The sequence below is a fragment of the Nothoprocta perdicaria genome, unplaced genomic scaffold, assembly GCF_003342845.1.
Source record: "Nothoprocta perdicaria isolate Ctin4 unplaced genomic scaffold, notPer1 scaffold_12, whole genome shotgun sequence".
Lineage (NCBI taxonomy): Eukaryota > Metazoa > Chordata > Aves > Tinamiformes > Tinamidae > Nothoprocta > Nothoprocta perdicaria.
The window spans coordinates 6,096,776-6,112,809 of NW_020454316.1; the positions used below are offsets into that span (position 1 = coordinate 6,096,776).

A 16,034-nucleotide genomic window follows, 5' to 3' on the forward strand; every position below is an offset into this window, starting at 1 on the left:
AACTGATCTTTCCTTAAATTACAAAGATACAGATTCTTTCTAAAGAAGCTATTTTRATAACAGAAGTCTAAACATAAAAAAAATCAGAGATAACTTCATAAGTTTCTGCTTTTATATCTGTTATTATCAAATACATGTATCAATGGATGACTTTTCCCTCGTTTTTATAAACTCCCCCCAACATTGTGCACAACTAAACCGAATACCCTAAATGGCTTACACTTTCACTGTACATAGTTTGTGCTCCAAGAAAAGCTRGCACAATTTGATCATCGTTTTCTCAGTGCCTAACAAAAAGTTACCTCTATACATTTGGTACAAAATTCTCTGTACAAACCAACTTTGCTCCTGTAAACTTCTGCAAGCAAACATAAAGGAAGAGTTTTTATTGTGCCCTCAATTTGATATAATAAAGGGACAGTGATTAAGTAAAATTTMACTCAGTAAAATTCAGTAACTGGGAATACTTTTTTTTTTTTTTTTTAATATCATCATCGTATAAAAGCTTTATATACTGTAGGTTATTAGGAATGGCAAATCCTAATCCTAACAGTGTTAGTTTTATAGCTCCCATCATAAAATAAGATTTTTCTGTACATTATTTAAGTCTCCTCCCTTCATTTTAAGCTGTTGTTGCATATTAAACAACCTTTTCTGAAATATGAGATAACTCCTCATGAGATTAATTAAAAACAGTAAAACTGTTATATTCCTGTAAACACGATTAAAATGAAGACTGACAAAATGCAGTGTGACAGGTAAGCCATGGTTTGAAAAGATTTCTTCACATTTTCCTTTAACACAATATATGGCTCACAGCACAAACAGCAGCAAGGAAAAGCCATTGAAGATTTCAAGTTACAGCCAGGGGTGCCAGGCAGGATCCATACGACAGAGATTATCCAAGCTATTTGCAGCTGCCACGAGAGTATTGACTTTGCTTTCTCCTCCTTCAAACTGAGCAAGATTATGAAGTCGAGTCATGATAGCAGTAACAGCTTTCTGAACTAGGGAAACCAGCTGCTGGCTATCCATATTTTCGGGTTGCCCAGCTGCTGAGAGTGGAGAGGAAGTATCCTCTTGTGTTTTTTTGTGCCAAGCAATTATTTCATCCCGTAGCACAGTTTTTAAGATGCCATCAACCTATATGAAAAGAATCAGACAATTACGTTCAATGCAAAGAACCATCAGGAATTATGTATTTAACTAAATTGTAATCAGCAGCATTCTGACACTTCTGGTCCTGCTTTGCAATCTCAGCCTTTTCAAGATGACTGTAGCTTCCAACTGTGTGTGTTATTTCCTTTCAAGGTTTGCCTATTCGTAAGTTCCCATTATGAAAACACAACAAAATATCCCCTATAGAAATGAAAAATCATGCTCCATACCCCTTCCCACCTAAATGACTACAGCACATTTTAACTWAATGTAAACAGCGGATTCTAACAAAAGTCAGTTTTGGGGGGAAGAGGAACAAGAGATGGCAAAGTTAATTCTAGGACATTTTAGATAATGGATGTTCAAAAAGATATTTTTAAAGATTTCAGGCAAAAGAAATCCCAAGGCTACCTTTTCACAAAACCTATGTCCACAAGAAATAGTTTCCTATTTTTTCTCATCACTAAATTGAGCTACTGMCATTAATCTATCAACTCCAAAAGTCTTGAACTTTTAGAATAAGCTTTTATGTGTGTAGTCTGAGTTAAATTCACGGTTTGTCCATAACAAAATATCTCATAACATACATAAAGATTAGGCCAATATATGCATATGCAATCAAATATATTTTATAGACATCTCAATAAAAAAAAAAATAGGAGGAAAAAGTTCAGTGCAAGTCTATAAGCCAAAATAGTCCAAAGCAATAATATCTGCATGTCTGAACAGAGTGCTGGGCACTCATAATTCCAAACAGAATAAATAGGACACCTGCTCTGATCTGCAACAAATCAATGTGGCAAATCTGATCGGGTATACATAATTCAGATCTTGAAATTACATACTATATCTGAAAACTTGCTTGCATGTATAGACATGGCTTAGAAAGATAAGCTGCTGAATTATGAAAAATATCAAACACATCTTTCTGTATTACCGATAGAGAAAAAGATCACTTTGGGATATTTCTCTAGTTTTAACGAAGTAACTTGCTCACACTATAGCTGCAATATGTTCTGCGCAATGTCTTTCTGGTGCAAATTGCTGCCTAAGTGCAAGATGCCTCATTTCTGGAAAGCGTTAGAATTTAAAAAGAAGTTAGACAATTTCTTTAGAAAACTACACCCTGCTAAGAGCTGGAATCCATCAAAGTAACAATATATCTTTAGCATTCTGCTCTTAACAAAGGGCCAAGACACATTTCTACTCACAGTGTCTTATAAAGACTCTAAATGATGTTGCATTTGTCATTTTACCATTTACTGCTGCCAGAATTTGTAATGATTTATAAGGTTAAAGTATTGAAACAATCAGCTTGAATTAACATTCTTGGACTAAAAAAGAAATTAAGAATAGAATTATACCTATTTTCCTCCTATTCTTTCCCATAAAGAGGCAAATTACAAAGATTACTGCTGGCCTTTTTAATGACCCTAGGGTAAGATTTAAAAACTTAAATATGGATTGTTCTGCTTCTAGGTTAACCAATAAAATGCTGTTTAGTTTTATGAACTGCTGAACACAACGTGCATGCCAACAACCTTTCAAAAATTATACAGACCTTAAAGTTTGGCTGTGCAAAGCAGCGAGCTACTGCAATCATTGATGCAGTCAGTGGACCAGATACCCCAATGGTAGTAAGAAATTCAGAAATGTTTGGTGTGAGTCGGAATGGGACTGGACGATTGGCATCCAAATCACCAGTAGCATCATTAATGTCAAAACGGAAGTAAGCTACATTTAGCTTGCCAGTATCCTGGATTTAAAAGCAGGAGGCACAAAGGAAGGAACAGATTTTCATTAATGAAGCCAAAAGAGAATGGATTTTTTGTTTACTGTTAATGCCTAAAGCACAAATAGTTACAAGTGATTCTTTAAGAACTAATGTGATTTTTTTTGCTTATATTTTCCTTATATTGTCTTCAAAAATCAACATAGAATAAATATAGAAGCTATTCAAGAAAGAAGAGTGATTTGTTTTGAAATCTATTTTACTGCAATAGCTGTCTACTCTTTTCCTTTAGAAACGGTCTTTAGAAAAAAAGAAAAATTAAATGCATTTAGAAGGTCAGGCAGATACTTCTCTCAAACCTTACTAAACGTAGGCCATCATAATATCAASCTTAAGGAATAGATTATTTTGTAGCAAAGGTCTATAAGGAGTCGTGAAAAATCATAGATTTTCATTCTGTATGCATGCCAGCAAAGCGCTGCATTGCTTGCTCCACGCAGGCATCCAAAAGCATGGCTGGAGAGCAGAGATTAAAGAATCTTAACTGCTATACACAATATAGCCCCCCTGCACTAACATGGCAGCAGGACTTTAATATAGGCAATCCTTTACTAAAACAGCAAGCCTCATTAAAAAAAAAAAAAAAAAAAAAAAAAAAAAAAAAAAAAAAAAAAAAAAAAAGCATGCTGCTAATAGGAGTCATAGCTTGACAGGATGTCAATACTCAAAAAAGGACAAGAAAAATGAGCAATTGGAAATGAAAATTCCCCTTTTATAACATGAAACATGAAAATATTTTTGAAATGAAACTGTCTGACAGTCAGATATATCCAAAGTAATATATTTGAAGAAAGGCTAAAGAGAACTTTTTTCAGTTATTTACATGAACAATTCCAATTTCTAAAAATAATTTTCCAAAGTTCTAAATTCTCATATTTTGATCAGAGAAGTTAGAGTTGACATGCACTGATGGCAGTTTAAATTACTATCTACATGATGTACAATCATATAATTAACTGAAAAAAAAAACCTACTGCAGTGCATTGTTAATTACATATGTCAAATTACTGCACATTTTGACTCATTTCAAAAGTCCAAATTTCCATTTGTTCACAGAAGACAGCATCCAACTAGAACAAACTAAAACATACCTGGGCGATTTGCAACATTTCAGGGTTGAGTCTATTTAAGTGAAAGATGAATTCTGCAAAGCCAATTAAGGCTAACTGAATAGTAAACATCTTTCTAAAAGTCCAGTAATCCGTGGCATTCGGGAATGTATGTAAAGCCCACTCCTTAAGCATACTGCGTGGCACCATGTTACCCTGTACTTCTTTAAGTATATCTCGAAGAACCTGCATCAGAAAAAAAAAAAATAAAGTTTTTTAATAATACATTGATCAGCAGTAGGCAAATATGCCAAAAATCCAACTACAAAACATTCTCTCTCAATCGCTGTATCCTATTTTAGTCAAACATCATGATTCTGGATTTGGACATGTTTAATCCAACACTGTTTTCTGACCTAATTGCCCATATACACCCAAATAACAGTATTTGAAAAATTATCCCAAGAGACTATTTTAATAAAGTTAAATAAGCCCTTTTCATAAGGGCGTAAGAGATCTACAAACAAGCTTGACACAAAACCTAAGACTGTAAAGTTATATAACATAACTGAAGTATCTTCTGTTCAATAGCTTCAATGTAAGCCGGACAAGCATTTCACAGCAGTAAAAATAAAATCCTCTATTTCAGTTCTTAATATTTTTGTATGTTATTCATAAAACTTATTTTCATCAAYCTCAACACAGGTCATAACATCAATATCCTGAACCTTGTATATGAGATTATAAGCAACCCTGTTCACGTTTTTACACTTTAAAGTACATAATGTCTCCTCACTAAAAAACACCTTTCCTTATTGCAAGATGCAAATATCATTCTCAAATCGGTGTTAAAAAGGTTGTTTGGGTGCCAGTTTAACTCCTACCTTTTTCAAAGAGCTTTGTATTAAGCTCTTCCTTTAGATGAAATCAAAAAAGTTGATCAGACTAATGGGTTAGTAAGAAAAAAAGCAAGATGGGAAGTTTTGAAGTTAAATACAAGGCTTACATAGACAAGAACCTGAGAATGCATGTTTTTTCTGTGGTTTCTTCGCATACAGGATAGTTCAACAGAAGAAGATAGAGGGTATTTATTATGCAGGAGTTATGGAAACAGCTTGGTTAAAATAATTCATTTAATGTATTTTTACAGAAAGATTATCTCAAAAAAAAACAAACAAGAAAAACAAACAAGAAAAACAAACAAAAAACTACTGAGATGCCTTCATCTGTTTCTGCAAATTAATACTGTACCATAGTTTTTCCCTAGGTTTAAACATCTGTTATCTATCCACAATATTTAATTACTGTACCCTATACTAGGCTAATTAATTAGAAAAGGAAAGTAAGTTAGGTTCTTCTCTATTGTACCAGAAAGGATGATCATCATCCTGACTTCAATTAGATGTCTGTTAAAGACAGTTTCATAACCTGAAGGAAAATTCTCAAAATAGAATCAGAAGTTATGAAAGACTTTGCCTGATTTTGTAATAGTGAAAGTCTGCAAAGATCATTTCTCTAAACGATGCCTATGATATACATATACTGTGCATCTCTAATAGCTGTATTTTGAATAGGACTAGTATTTTGTATGAGAATTTGCATTAACCGTAAGGAAAAAAAAAGGTAAATTTATCAGAATTAGATATTTCATGGAGGATACAGTGAGAAGGAGCTTTGCGTTCTCCCAGAAGTATCATTTATTAGCATGAGATCAGTGGACTCGTCCTACTTGACTTGGATCTAATTATTGCACCACCAGTTTTGAAAGCCCCGTGAGTGGAACACGGGAGGCCTCCCTTGCATACACAGCTGTAACTGCTCATGTAAAAACAGAAATGCTGTCTCCAATGTTATCAATCAATTATTTTCACAAACTATATAAATTAACTATAGAGAAGGACCAAAAAGCTATCAAATCCTTATCTTTTTTTTTTTTTTCGGTTGCAGATACAAACAACAGCCTATATCTTTTTGAGTTTTTCCAAGATGATCTAAAATATTAATGAAACAGTTCCCAAATATATATGTCTGATGAAAGATGCAGGTGGTGGAGGGACAATAAATACAGTAAGAGTCTTTAAGAAAAAGGATTAAATAAAATTAATGATATATTCTAATACCTGATGACTAGCTTGAGTCCCCCGTGCTTGGACCGTTGCCAGCCTGTCATAGTAACGAGAAATAGGGTTGTCATGCTCAATGCCCTTCTTAGCACAGCGTTGCTTGTAGATCTCCACCAGGGAAAGAGAAGAGGGATTGTCTTCCACCAAACGCATCTGTGGAGAAACTGCTACAACACGAGGGACTAAGGATAGTTTGAGAAGGGGAAGGGAGAACCAGGGCAGGGGTGGAGAGAGCAGAACAAAATAGTTAATTCATAAACCAAATACTACAAGAAAAATCATCACACAAGTATCAGCCCTTAAAACACTCCTGCGATAACCACCTGAAGTGTGGTGAGTGAAGATTGTTGTTACTATGCTCATAACAAATGCACAATCTCAGTGAAAAAGAAAATGAGAGCAAAATTTTTATTTTAACTAAATGGAAACATATCAACTATCTTGGCAAAAAAATGAACATTCACTATTCCACAGAGSTTTCTAGCATCTGGTTACATAACACTGGTGTCATTTCACTAGAAATTACTCTGAAGAATAAAAGTACTGAGGTTAGGACGTGTAAAATGATCCACAACAACTGCAGGGAAACTCGATCCTATTTGAGGGACAGGTGTTTAAATGCCACTATTTAGAGTGGAGCCAGAAAAGTCCATATTACCTAGACATGTGAATTTACATTTCTGTATCAAAAATTTCAGTAGCAGTGGTAGCTCTCAGGCAAATTTAGCAACTATAATATTTTAGCATAGCATTGATTAATGAATACAACATATACTCTAAAACATATAAAATAGTATGAAATCTCTCTTTGCAGTACCTGTAAAAAACAAGTGTCTTTTTGTAGTTTCCTTCCTTTTCTCTAAGCAGGGGTTCAGGAGGCGAAGGAGCTGTAAGACYCGCTCCTCCCTGCGGGACTCAGTCAGACAAGCATCATTCATTACCAGGTACGGGTAAATCTTTCCATTATGGCCTCGGATATAGAGTCTTCTGGCCGCAGTGTTGTGCTTCTGAACTATCTCCACTCTGGGCATGAACCTATTAGGAAGGAAGAGGGATTAAAGCATCTGAGCCAATCCCCTGTGACATTACATTAGCACTTAAAACATAAAAAAACAAAAAAAATCCACAAATATATAGGGCAGTGTAGCTGAATTACAAAGCACAGCTCTATTATCCAAATAATCCAAGATTTCTATTTTGTAATCAAAAAATCCTTATCTCTTTTTGAAAGCATAGTTCTTGATGAAAATTAATAGATCTTGATCACTGTTTTCAAGAGCAATCTTTCTATTGGCTACAATAAAGGAAATACTGTCAATTTACAACATAAAAWAAATCCAACTATCATCTTTGTGTAAGAAATGGTAGAGTTGCCTAGTGAGACAATGTAAAATTATCAAAAGAGAATTACTAAACGTACTGTACCAAAATGTCACAATGAAATATGAGTTTAGATATGTAATTTAAATACAGTGAAATATTTAGTATATCTACTTTTGTACAGCTCCGATAGGAGAGGCATCAATTTTCTTCTCCATTTTCAGAATTACAACTATCCTTTCCCCAGTCATAGCTTACCTTGCTATCTTGATGTAATAATGTGTCGGCTTCGGCATAAGGAATTCTCCGGGTATTTCTACTTCTGCAGTTTGAGCTGAAAAATTACTTAGAAAACGACACTTTTCCTCTATGAGGAAGAATTTGGGAAGCTGTTTAGTTTTTGCCTCCAGAATTTTGATCCACTTCTTCAGTTTAGAGATAAGATTGTGAAGTTTCATAGAACCTGGTACACTGAAGTCAAAGTCTAAAAGAGAGAGAGAGAGAGAGAAATACATATATATGTGTGTGTGTGTGTATATGAGATAGATAGATATATATATATATATGTATCTCCTTAGCTTGTTAAATTCCATATGGAATATTTAACCACCAGCTGTTTGATGTTGGCATTTTAAAAGAGGTTCTTTCAGCCACATGCCCTTAAGCAAAATACTTTCAGGAGCCCCACATACAGCACACATATCTATTATGTATTAAACATTTTTTAAAGTATCACACTAGTCTTGAATACTGCAGTGAAGTGAAAAGCTAGCTGCTACAATCATCAGCTTAGCAAAAAAATAAAGCCCAAACTACCAAGCAAATCCATTACAGGAACATGTCTATCAAAGAATCCCAGGCACAGAGAAAAGGTAGATGCTTCAGAGAAACATAGAAGAGATCTAGGAATTATCAAGAAGAATCGGGGCTTAATTGGTCATGCATCAGCAATAATGCTAGGACCAGAGGTGCTGAAGAACAAATCTTGTAAGGCAAAGGTGCAAACCAAAGATAGATGAAGAGCTGCACTAGCTTTAAGAATCAGATTTCTAGAAAATTCCTTTCTATTAAAAAGTAACATCCTAAAATTATATATAACTTAAACCTATTAGAACATATCACCTCTTTTCTACACACAGCTCTGAAATACTCTGTTAACTGCTAACTCACGGAATTTTCAAAGAGCTTCTACTCTACATTCACATCCATATTCAAAAAATGTACTGTGAAAATTATTGTATTTTACTGCCAGATAATGCAACCAGACAGACAACACTGAAAGAATGCAGTAATAAACCAATGGATTAGATTAGATCAGATCATTTAGCAAAAGAGAAAAGTAAGCTTATTTTACAGTCTAGCACTGAAATATTTTGCCCGTTTCATTAAAAGTGATTTATTTATTTAAATCCAGTGGAGGCTTTTTACTTCTAAGAGATTAAAGGACCTCAATGGAGGATATAGCGTGCAATCTGCGAGCAACTCCAGGACAAGCAGTAAAATTGCTGTTACTATTATTCTTGTATTCGGAGCCGCAACAATATTCTCTTTCTTCCTTGCTTGCTCAGATAACAATTGCAATGCCACCGCGGGGAGCACAGATATGACAGCCTAAGCAAAAATGACAACATTATGCAAAGCGGCTGCTCTTTCCTTGGCGACATAACAGCATTCCAGCGTGGCACTCTGCTCCAGCACATATGCCAGGGAGCTAAGAACTTGCTCAAGGTCGGTCTTCTACGCTRTGCAGTTAAATCTGTAAAAATAATCCTTGCAACAGCCACCGTTTTCTGGACAAACATCAATGCAAGCTTCTCAATGCTGCTCTCATTACAGTTTCAGAACACAGCAAATAAATAAGATTAAATTTTCCACAGATTTTTCCCAAAAGAGCAAAAAAAAACACAAATGAAAAAACTACGGTTCAGCACTTGAATACCACAACAGCAAGAGATGAAATACAATCTGCAAGAAGATAAAAGAGCATCTACGGGAACCTCATTAGTTACAGCATTCAAAATGGTGCAACTTAACTAACAGTTTTGATTTCTTAAAATACATTTCTGCAAAAGTGAAAAAGCAAGAGACAGAGAACACTGACTTAGTATTTCCAAATTTTACAGCTAAAGCAGAACGATCATCATCTTCATTATGGTTCAATACAATAGAAAATTAACTCCGAGATGAGCCTGAACCTTATTACAGAAGCTACTGTTCTGTATGTYACATACATATAGTATTTCTCTAAGATGACAAAAGTAAAAATAAAACAATCCTGAGTGCTACTCAGAGGTGAAATAGTTCCAACCACACAAATACTCTATGACACTTACCTGCAAATGTGCTAGCAATTAACCAAGAATATGCAGAGAGTAATTACCGGATATAAAAGAAATTTTCAGCTACAATTAAAGCCACACAAAACTGATCATCCACAAGACTTACTTCTGCAATCATTTTTAGCAATGAGAGTTGTCCTTTTAGCCACAAGAGTTCATACACCTCTTTGTTCATCCTCAYTTTCTCTTAGATTTCTCCATTTGCATGTTCATGATGCTATTACTAAATAACGTGACAAAGGATTCCTTTCATTTTGCTATTCTGTAACTTAAAATCTGAGAACACGTGATTTATTTGGAGCAGAACTAGTATCCACAGTACTCATATGTTAAAGGCTTTCAGTGAAAATCTTAAATCATCAACCAAGAACTAATCAAAAAAGCCAATACAGACAAAAATATTTCCACTTTTATATGGAAAAAATATTTTATGAAAAATACAGTTCTTTATTATGAATGTCAGAAATTATTATCACTCAGCAATGCTTTCATCTCTTTTTGCATGGGCAGTGCACCTACTGTAAAATATTTATTATAATCCCAAGCCTACCCTCTAGTGAGCAGTGGAAGTAAATCACTTCATGAAAGTGCCAAAATTACTGAACCATTTATCTCCCGACTCCCTGAAATGTGTACAAGTACCCCCAAATTGCAACTAGTTTTTCTGTCAATATTTGAATTACCCAAGTAGTAAGAGCATGCACCAATACTATGTATTTCTGTATTTCTTCGGGGAAAAAAAAAAAAAAAAGCTATTCAGTTTATCATGGGAGTACCTCCAATTTGTTGAAATACCCATTTTAGGATTTTTGTTGTTTTGTTTCTTAGTAGCAGATGGGAATAACAGAGTTGAATTAGTCTTTTTGTTCCTGTCACACAGAGTCCATGTGAAGAGAAACAAACAAACAAAAAAATCATCCATGAGAAAAGAAAATGTGATACCAGACATTCCCTGCTGTACAAAGATAGTCTGCTTTGCCAACAGAAAACTAATGGCTTTGTTTCAAACAAATTTAGTTTTATAGTGCTTCCTACTGGAGAAGACCTTCACAAGATAACATATGTTACTTAGAAAGCACTAGAAAAATATGAAAAAAACTCAGTGACAGTTAAGAAAACAGTTCAAAGAAATATAACACAAGGTTTCTGGTTTATCACTCAACTCCAGAAACCCAAGATTACAAAGACCAGACCAAGGTCAATCATTATGACAGTAATTTCAGCCCCTTGATCTGGATTTTCTGGATGACATCCTGTTATCTAATAATTACAACAGAAGTACAGAAAGACCCACCTAAGTAATGCTGTGCTTTTTGCTTGCGGAAAGAAAAGTTCTTTGAAAAGTTGGAAATTAATAACAGCTCTTTGTTGTGCCCTCTCCCCCTACTTCAGGGAAAGACAAAGACTTCAAGAAGACATTTAACTTCTTTCTGGTTACAAAGCTGCTATTCACAGAAGAGAATTCATTGTACCGGGTGCCAAATTTTCGAGAGACTTACCTTGCCCTTTCAGAAGGATATTGTAGAAAGCTCCACCAGAATTCAATTTGGCAGAGAGAAGGTTAGAAAGAAGCACTGCTTCAAACTCTAAACCCTATCATCTGCACCACCACCACCACCCCCCCCCCCAAAAAAAAAGGACATTTGGGCATTTTGGGCATGCTTTTATCCTCTGCTCACCGCTGAGTGAGTTCTCTAAAAGGGAGCATTTCTCAGTATTTGCTTGTTCTTTGATGTCAAAGGTGTAGCAGAAAAGGAGAGAAGGAACAAAGAGGTACCAGAAGTTCCAGAAAAGAAGTCTTTTCAAAGTAAAATTTGTTTTTCAAATATATAATGTTAGTTTGGAAATAAATGACCACACAAAGCTCTGGTGGTTCAGTGTGCTGCAGACAAAGACCTTAGCAGCTAAGTACTGGTGTGACAGTCCCTAATGGATCTCAGCTTCCTCACCTGTAATTTGCAGGAGCCAAGATGCATCTCAGAGGATGTTGGTGGAAGAGGTTATGAAACTAAACAGAGCTGAAAGTGTCTATAAAACTTCACTGTCAACATTAATTTGAAAATATCTGAAGGAAACATTTTACTCTAAAGCAGTTCTCAGGCAGCCGCTGCAATTATCTCTCCATCCAATGCAGCTGATACTAAGATCAGAGCACCAACAAATGTGAAAGTTGTAGTGTGAGAAAAAGGCAAAGGCAGCATGATTTAAAAGTTGTTTCAGATGATGTTAACACAGCCTTTATGTTCAGTGAGGTAATTACAGTTCTAAGTTATTTTATGTACTTTTTACTGTTATCATAAAATTAATCAAAAATTTGTGCTTTTTCCGCATAATGAATTATAAAACTGCATAATCAKCTTAATTTCATCTTTTTCAGCATCTCATTTGTGAATTAAACACTGAGTTTAATAGATTAAAATAAAAATCTCATCTACTATTTAATAAAATAATGATCTTAATCTGGTAGCCATTCATGTTTTGCTTTAATTGCAAAATAAATTGAAAAAGCTTCAGCAAAAGACGCAGGGAATAATTATGTATTTTTACATTTAAATTTACTAGGAAGTGCTTCACAATCACTTTACATTTTTTTCTTTGTTATTTTATATGCTGATTCATGCAATCCTTTATAAATGCTGTGATGAGTTACAAAACCTGGAAATTTTAAATGCCATTTATAAAGACACAGAGAAAAGTACACAACAGCATGTAGAAATCGATGTATTTTTTACACTAAAAATTGTAATCCAGCTGTAATTAAGTTTTTAAAATTGCTTCTCTAGAAATGTTTTGAAGCCTTATTCTGTATTTCACAGACTTGAGCCCAGTATTTTAGTTTCCCTTTATAGCTCATGAAACCCCAGATCTCTCTAACACTTGTCTCTTGTAGGAAAAAAACACAGAGAAACCATGACAGACCAAAATAGCTGAAAGCCAACGCAAAACCCAGCACATCAACAACATTTACAGCAATGAAGAAGTGCCCAGAGTGTTAATGCATTGTACAGAGATAAAAACCATTACTATAGATGAGAAGCAAGGGCAGATGTATGCCATTTCCCTATCATCTTCAGTCACAGGCACACAAAATGTTTCAGCTACCACCTCCTTCCCTAGTAGCCTTCATCCATTAAATTTAATCATATGGTCCAGGACTTTCATTATCCACTGTCATGCAACTGTTGTGGCTCAAAAGGACATCGTGCAATACATAATATGCACAAGGTATGTAGGTCATAGCTATGAGCTGCTTTCACAAGACTCCCATCAGTTCACTTTTTTTTCACATTATCAGGAAAATGCTTAAAGGGGGAAAACAAATCGAATAAACAAAAAACGACCACACAAAAACCCATCCTGAAACTCTGCTTGCCAACTCCATGAATTATCAGTATCTGCTGACCTCAAATATTTAAAGTTGCATTAACTTAGAATTCTAAAAAGATTAACTTTTCAATGCAAGTTTAACTTTTGCAGAGGAATTGCCTTGACATGGAAAGGGGATATTTTTCCAYGAGCTGTGAGAGTTGAGATGAGGGAGTTTAACACTTGCAGGATCATCCAAGTGAGGCTCCCAGGAAGGTAAAGAGAAAGGTGGATTCAGAAGATGATGAAAACCCAGATCTTCACTGAAATTCTATGTTTCTGATTATGAACACATAATTAGCTTGAATCCTTCCATTTAGGAAAATTTAACTTTTCCTTTTTATCTAATTTTACAGGTCTCTTGAAGGAAACACTGGTAGGTGTAGATAGGACTAGAGAACCTCACTGCCCTGGCAATCCACTGATGCCAATAAATGTCAGCTTCTATTATATGCAGCTGATATGGTCTTAACACTTTTCAGCAAGATACCCAAAACACATGGTATTGTAGAAAGGCTTTTCTTATCMAGACCAGATATTCATCATTCAATCAAGACCAGATAGTCATCAAATATATAACTCCACTAATAAACAGAGCTGAATGAAGCAAACAAGCTACTTCTCTGAAGTGGCTTTTTTTATTAGAGCTGATTAAAATTATCGATTCAATTTAGCACCTAACAATTATCTGAATTTGTGTAATTAGGTCTTTATAATCTAGCTATCCAAAACACTAAAGTAACTTTACTCATCACAAACAGCCTATGTTGAAGAACTTCACACAATACTATTAGTTTGAGATTCTAGAGTGAAAATTTCATTAAACTCTGTCATCTAGCATAAAGGAGACACCATTATTTTCTTCATCTCTGGCAGGTAATACCATACAAAATTCAGGAATGTTGTAATGAACTACTGTAATTTATCTTTAAACACATACATAGTTTGATCACAGCTAGTGTAAATGAGCATACAGCAATATACTACTGAAGTTTAAATTTATGTAAAACTCAGTTACTCCACAGAGAAATTAATAGACAAAATATTCCAGATTTTGTTCAATTGCAGAAAGTTGCTCTTTTCTATACCTTCTCTCAAGGGGAAAAGGTAGGAAGAAGAGGTAAGTGGGAGAAAGGGGAAAATTCCTCCAGAGATTAAAAGAAAAAAATAAGAATATGTTCTAAAAATTTACCTGTTGTAAATTGTCCTTTTAATTTCTGAAACACAGGATCTTGAGCTGTGGCCTGTGCTCTCCTGGCTAGTGATTCTGAGGCTGCACTGGAAAACATCGTGGACACATTAGACACATTCTCAAGACCTACTCCRAAAGTGCTCACTAACTTCTTGACAAAATTGAGCGTATGAGGAGTGATTTTGGCATCTGAAACCGCTCCGCTTTTCTCAAAGGCAACTGAATAGCACTTTGCCAAGCCCTGCTGCAGTTGTCTAAGAACCTAAGGATTAAAAGAAAAAATATATATATTTAATTATATATAGCAAAAATATCCTCTCAGAAATATTTACTTAAAGCTGTATAATTAAAAGGGATCAAAGGGTCATACAGAAYGACAGCAGTGATTCTCATCAGCACAGCAAATTAGCAAACTAAGCAGCAAAAATACTGTATCACGTGATGAGTCTTTAACAGTATTTAACAGCAGCTAGGTTTTAGATTTTGTGTTTTGTGAACACCAATATGGTACAAAGAAACCTTCCTCAGGTGCTAGGAAGTGTATGACAGGTAGACAGAACAGCCTACTACTCTGGGAGGCAATAATAAAAATGGAGTAAGATGTCCATCTACTTTTTGATATTACTCAAACTTTGGACAACAATCACCAGCTGTCAGACCACCAGATCAAGAGGAAAAATAGCATCTCCAAAACTTAGCATAAGAATAAAAATTTTTGGTTAATGCAAGCAACAGCTGAGGCATTTCTCATACTAATAACTTCGGGAAGCCTCTCTTGCTTCCAGAAACAATTAAACCCCAATAAGAACTGCCAGTTGCAGGAATACATCAGTTTAGTGATCAAAACAAATATATATATTTTAGTACTTAAACATAATTCTAGCTAAATATGTCACTGACAACTTTTCCTTAGAAAATACATAAATATGAAGTCATATTGAAGCCAAATACCTCTTCGTGCCAATTTTCCCTGAACCAGACCATCTGATCTACAATGCCTTCCAGAGAAGACAGGAGCGTTGGATGCAGCTCCCGCTGCATGTGCATAATTCTGCTGCACCGCCACATTGGGGCGGTGGCTCGGATTGGCCCAGGATCGGAGGCAGAATGGGACTGATTCCCAACTGAACTTGGCTGTTGTTGCCCAGAATCTGGAAAGCATAACAGTAAAAACAAAACAAAAGTAAAAAAATTAAAGGAACTTTGATAAGCTTGATATACATCTGCATGAAATAAATTGTTCCAAATTTTGTTTTATATTTACTCTATGTTGATGTTAATGTTAATCATATGTTATCTAATGAGTCACAGAAAAATTAGGATTTATTGAAAGAAAAAACTCTACTCCAAATGGYGTTCAGTGGTACAGACTTCCTGAAGTAAGAGCAAAATAAGCATTTTTCAAAAACAAGAGGTGTAGCTTTAGCTTTTATACTACTGAACTGAGCTCTTGAAGTAATTGGCATCTTTTCATATAGGATTCAATTACTTAAATTACACTCATTCTGACACTCCTCTCTTCTTTTGCTAAGTTCTCACATGTAACAGGAGTGAACATGCTGATTCCAACAACATGCAGATTATCTTAAAGTGCATCTCACACAACAGCTGTATTATACAGTGATTACACACAGAGTTTTGGTTGACCGGACTCTCACCCACTACTTCAAACAATATCAGATTTTAATGATCAGA

The 16,034-nt window shown here is 35.0% G+C and overlaps 1 protein-coding gene across 1 annotated transcript in view; it reads right to left on the reverse strand.

Moving 5' to 3' along the window:
• Positions 1-227: 227 nt before the first annotated feature.
• TRRAP (transformation/transcription domain associated protein) overlaps positions 228-16,034 on the reverse strand; it is an 82,217-nt gene continuing 66,410 nt past the window's right edge. Inside the window, exons 63-70 of the mRNA XM_026054200.1 lie at positions 15,291-15,490; positions 14,340-14,601; positions 7,701-7,926; positions 6,940-7,157; positions 6,120-6,304; positions 4,042-4,245; positions 2,720-2,914; positions 228-1,143 (exon numbers count right to left, since the gene is read on the reverse strand). Of these exons, the coding sequence (XP_025909985.1) occupies positions 859-1,143; positions 2,720-2,914; positions 4,042-4,245; positions 6,120-6,304; positions 6,940-7,157; positions 7,701-7,926; positions 14,340-14,601; positions 15,291-15,490 (1,775 nt within the window). The 3' untranslated portion in view covers positions 228-858. The remainder of the gene's footprint in view (positions 1,144-2,719; positions 2,915-4,041; positions 4,246-6,119; positions 6,305-6,939; positions 7,158-7,700; positions 7,927-14,339; positions 14,602-15,290; positions 15,491-16,034) is intronic.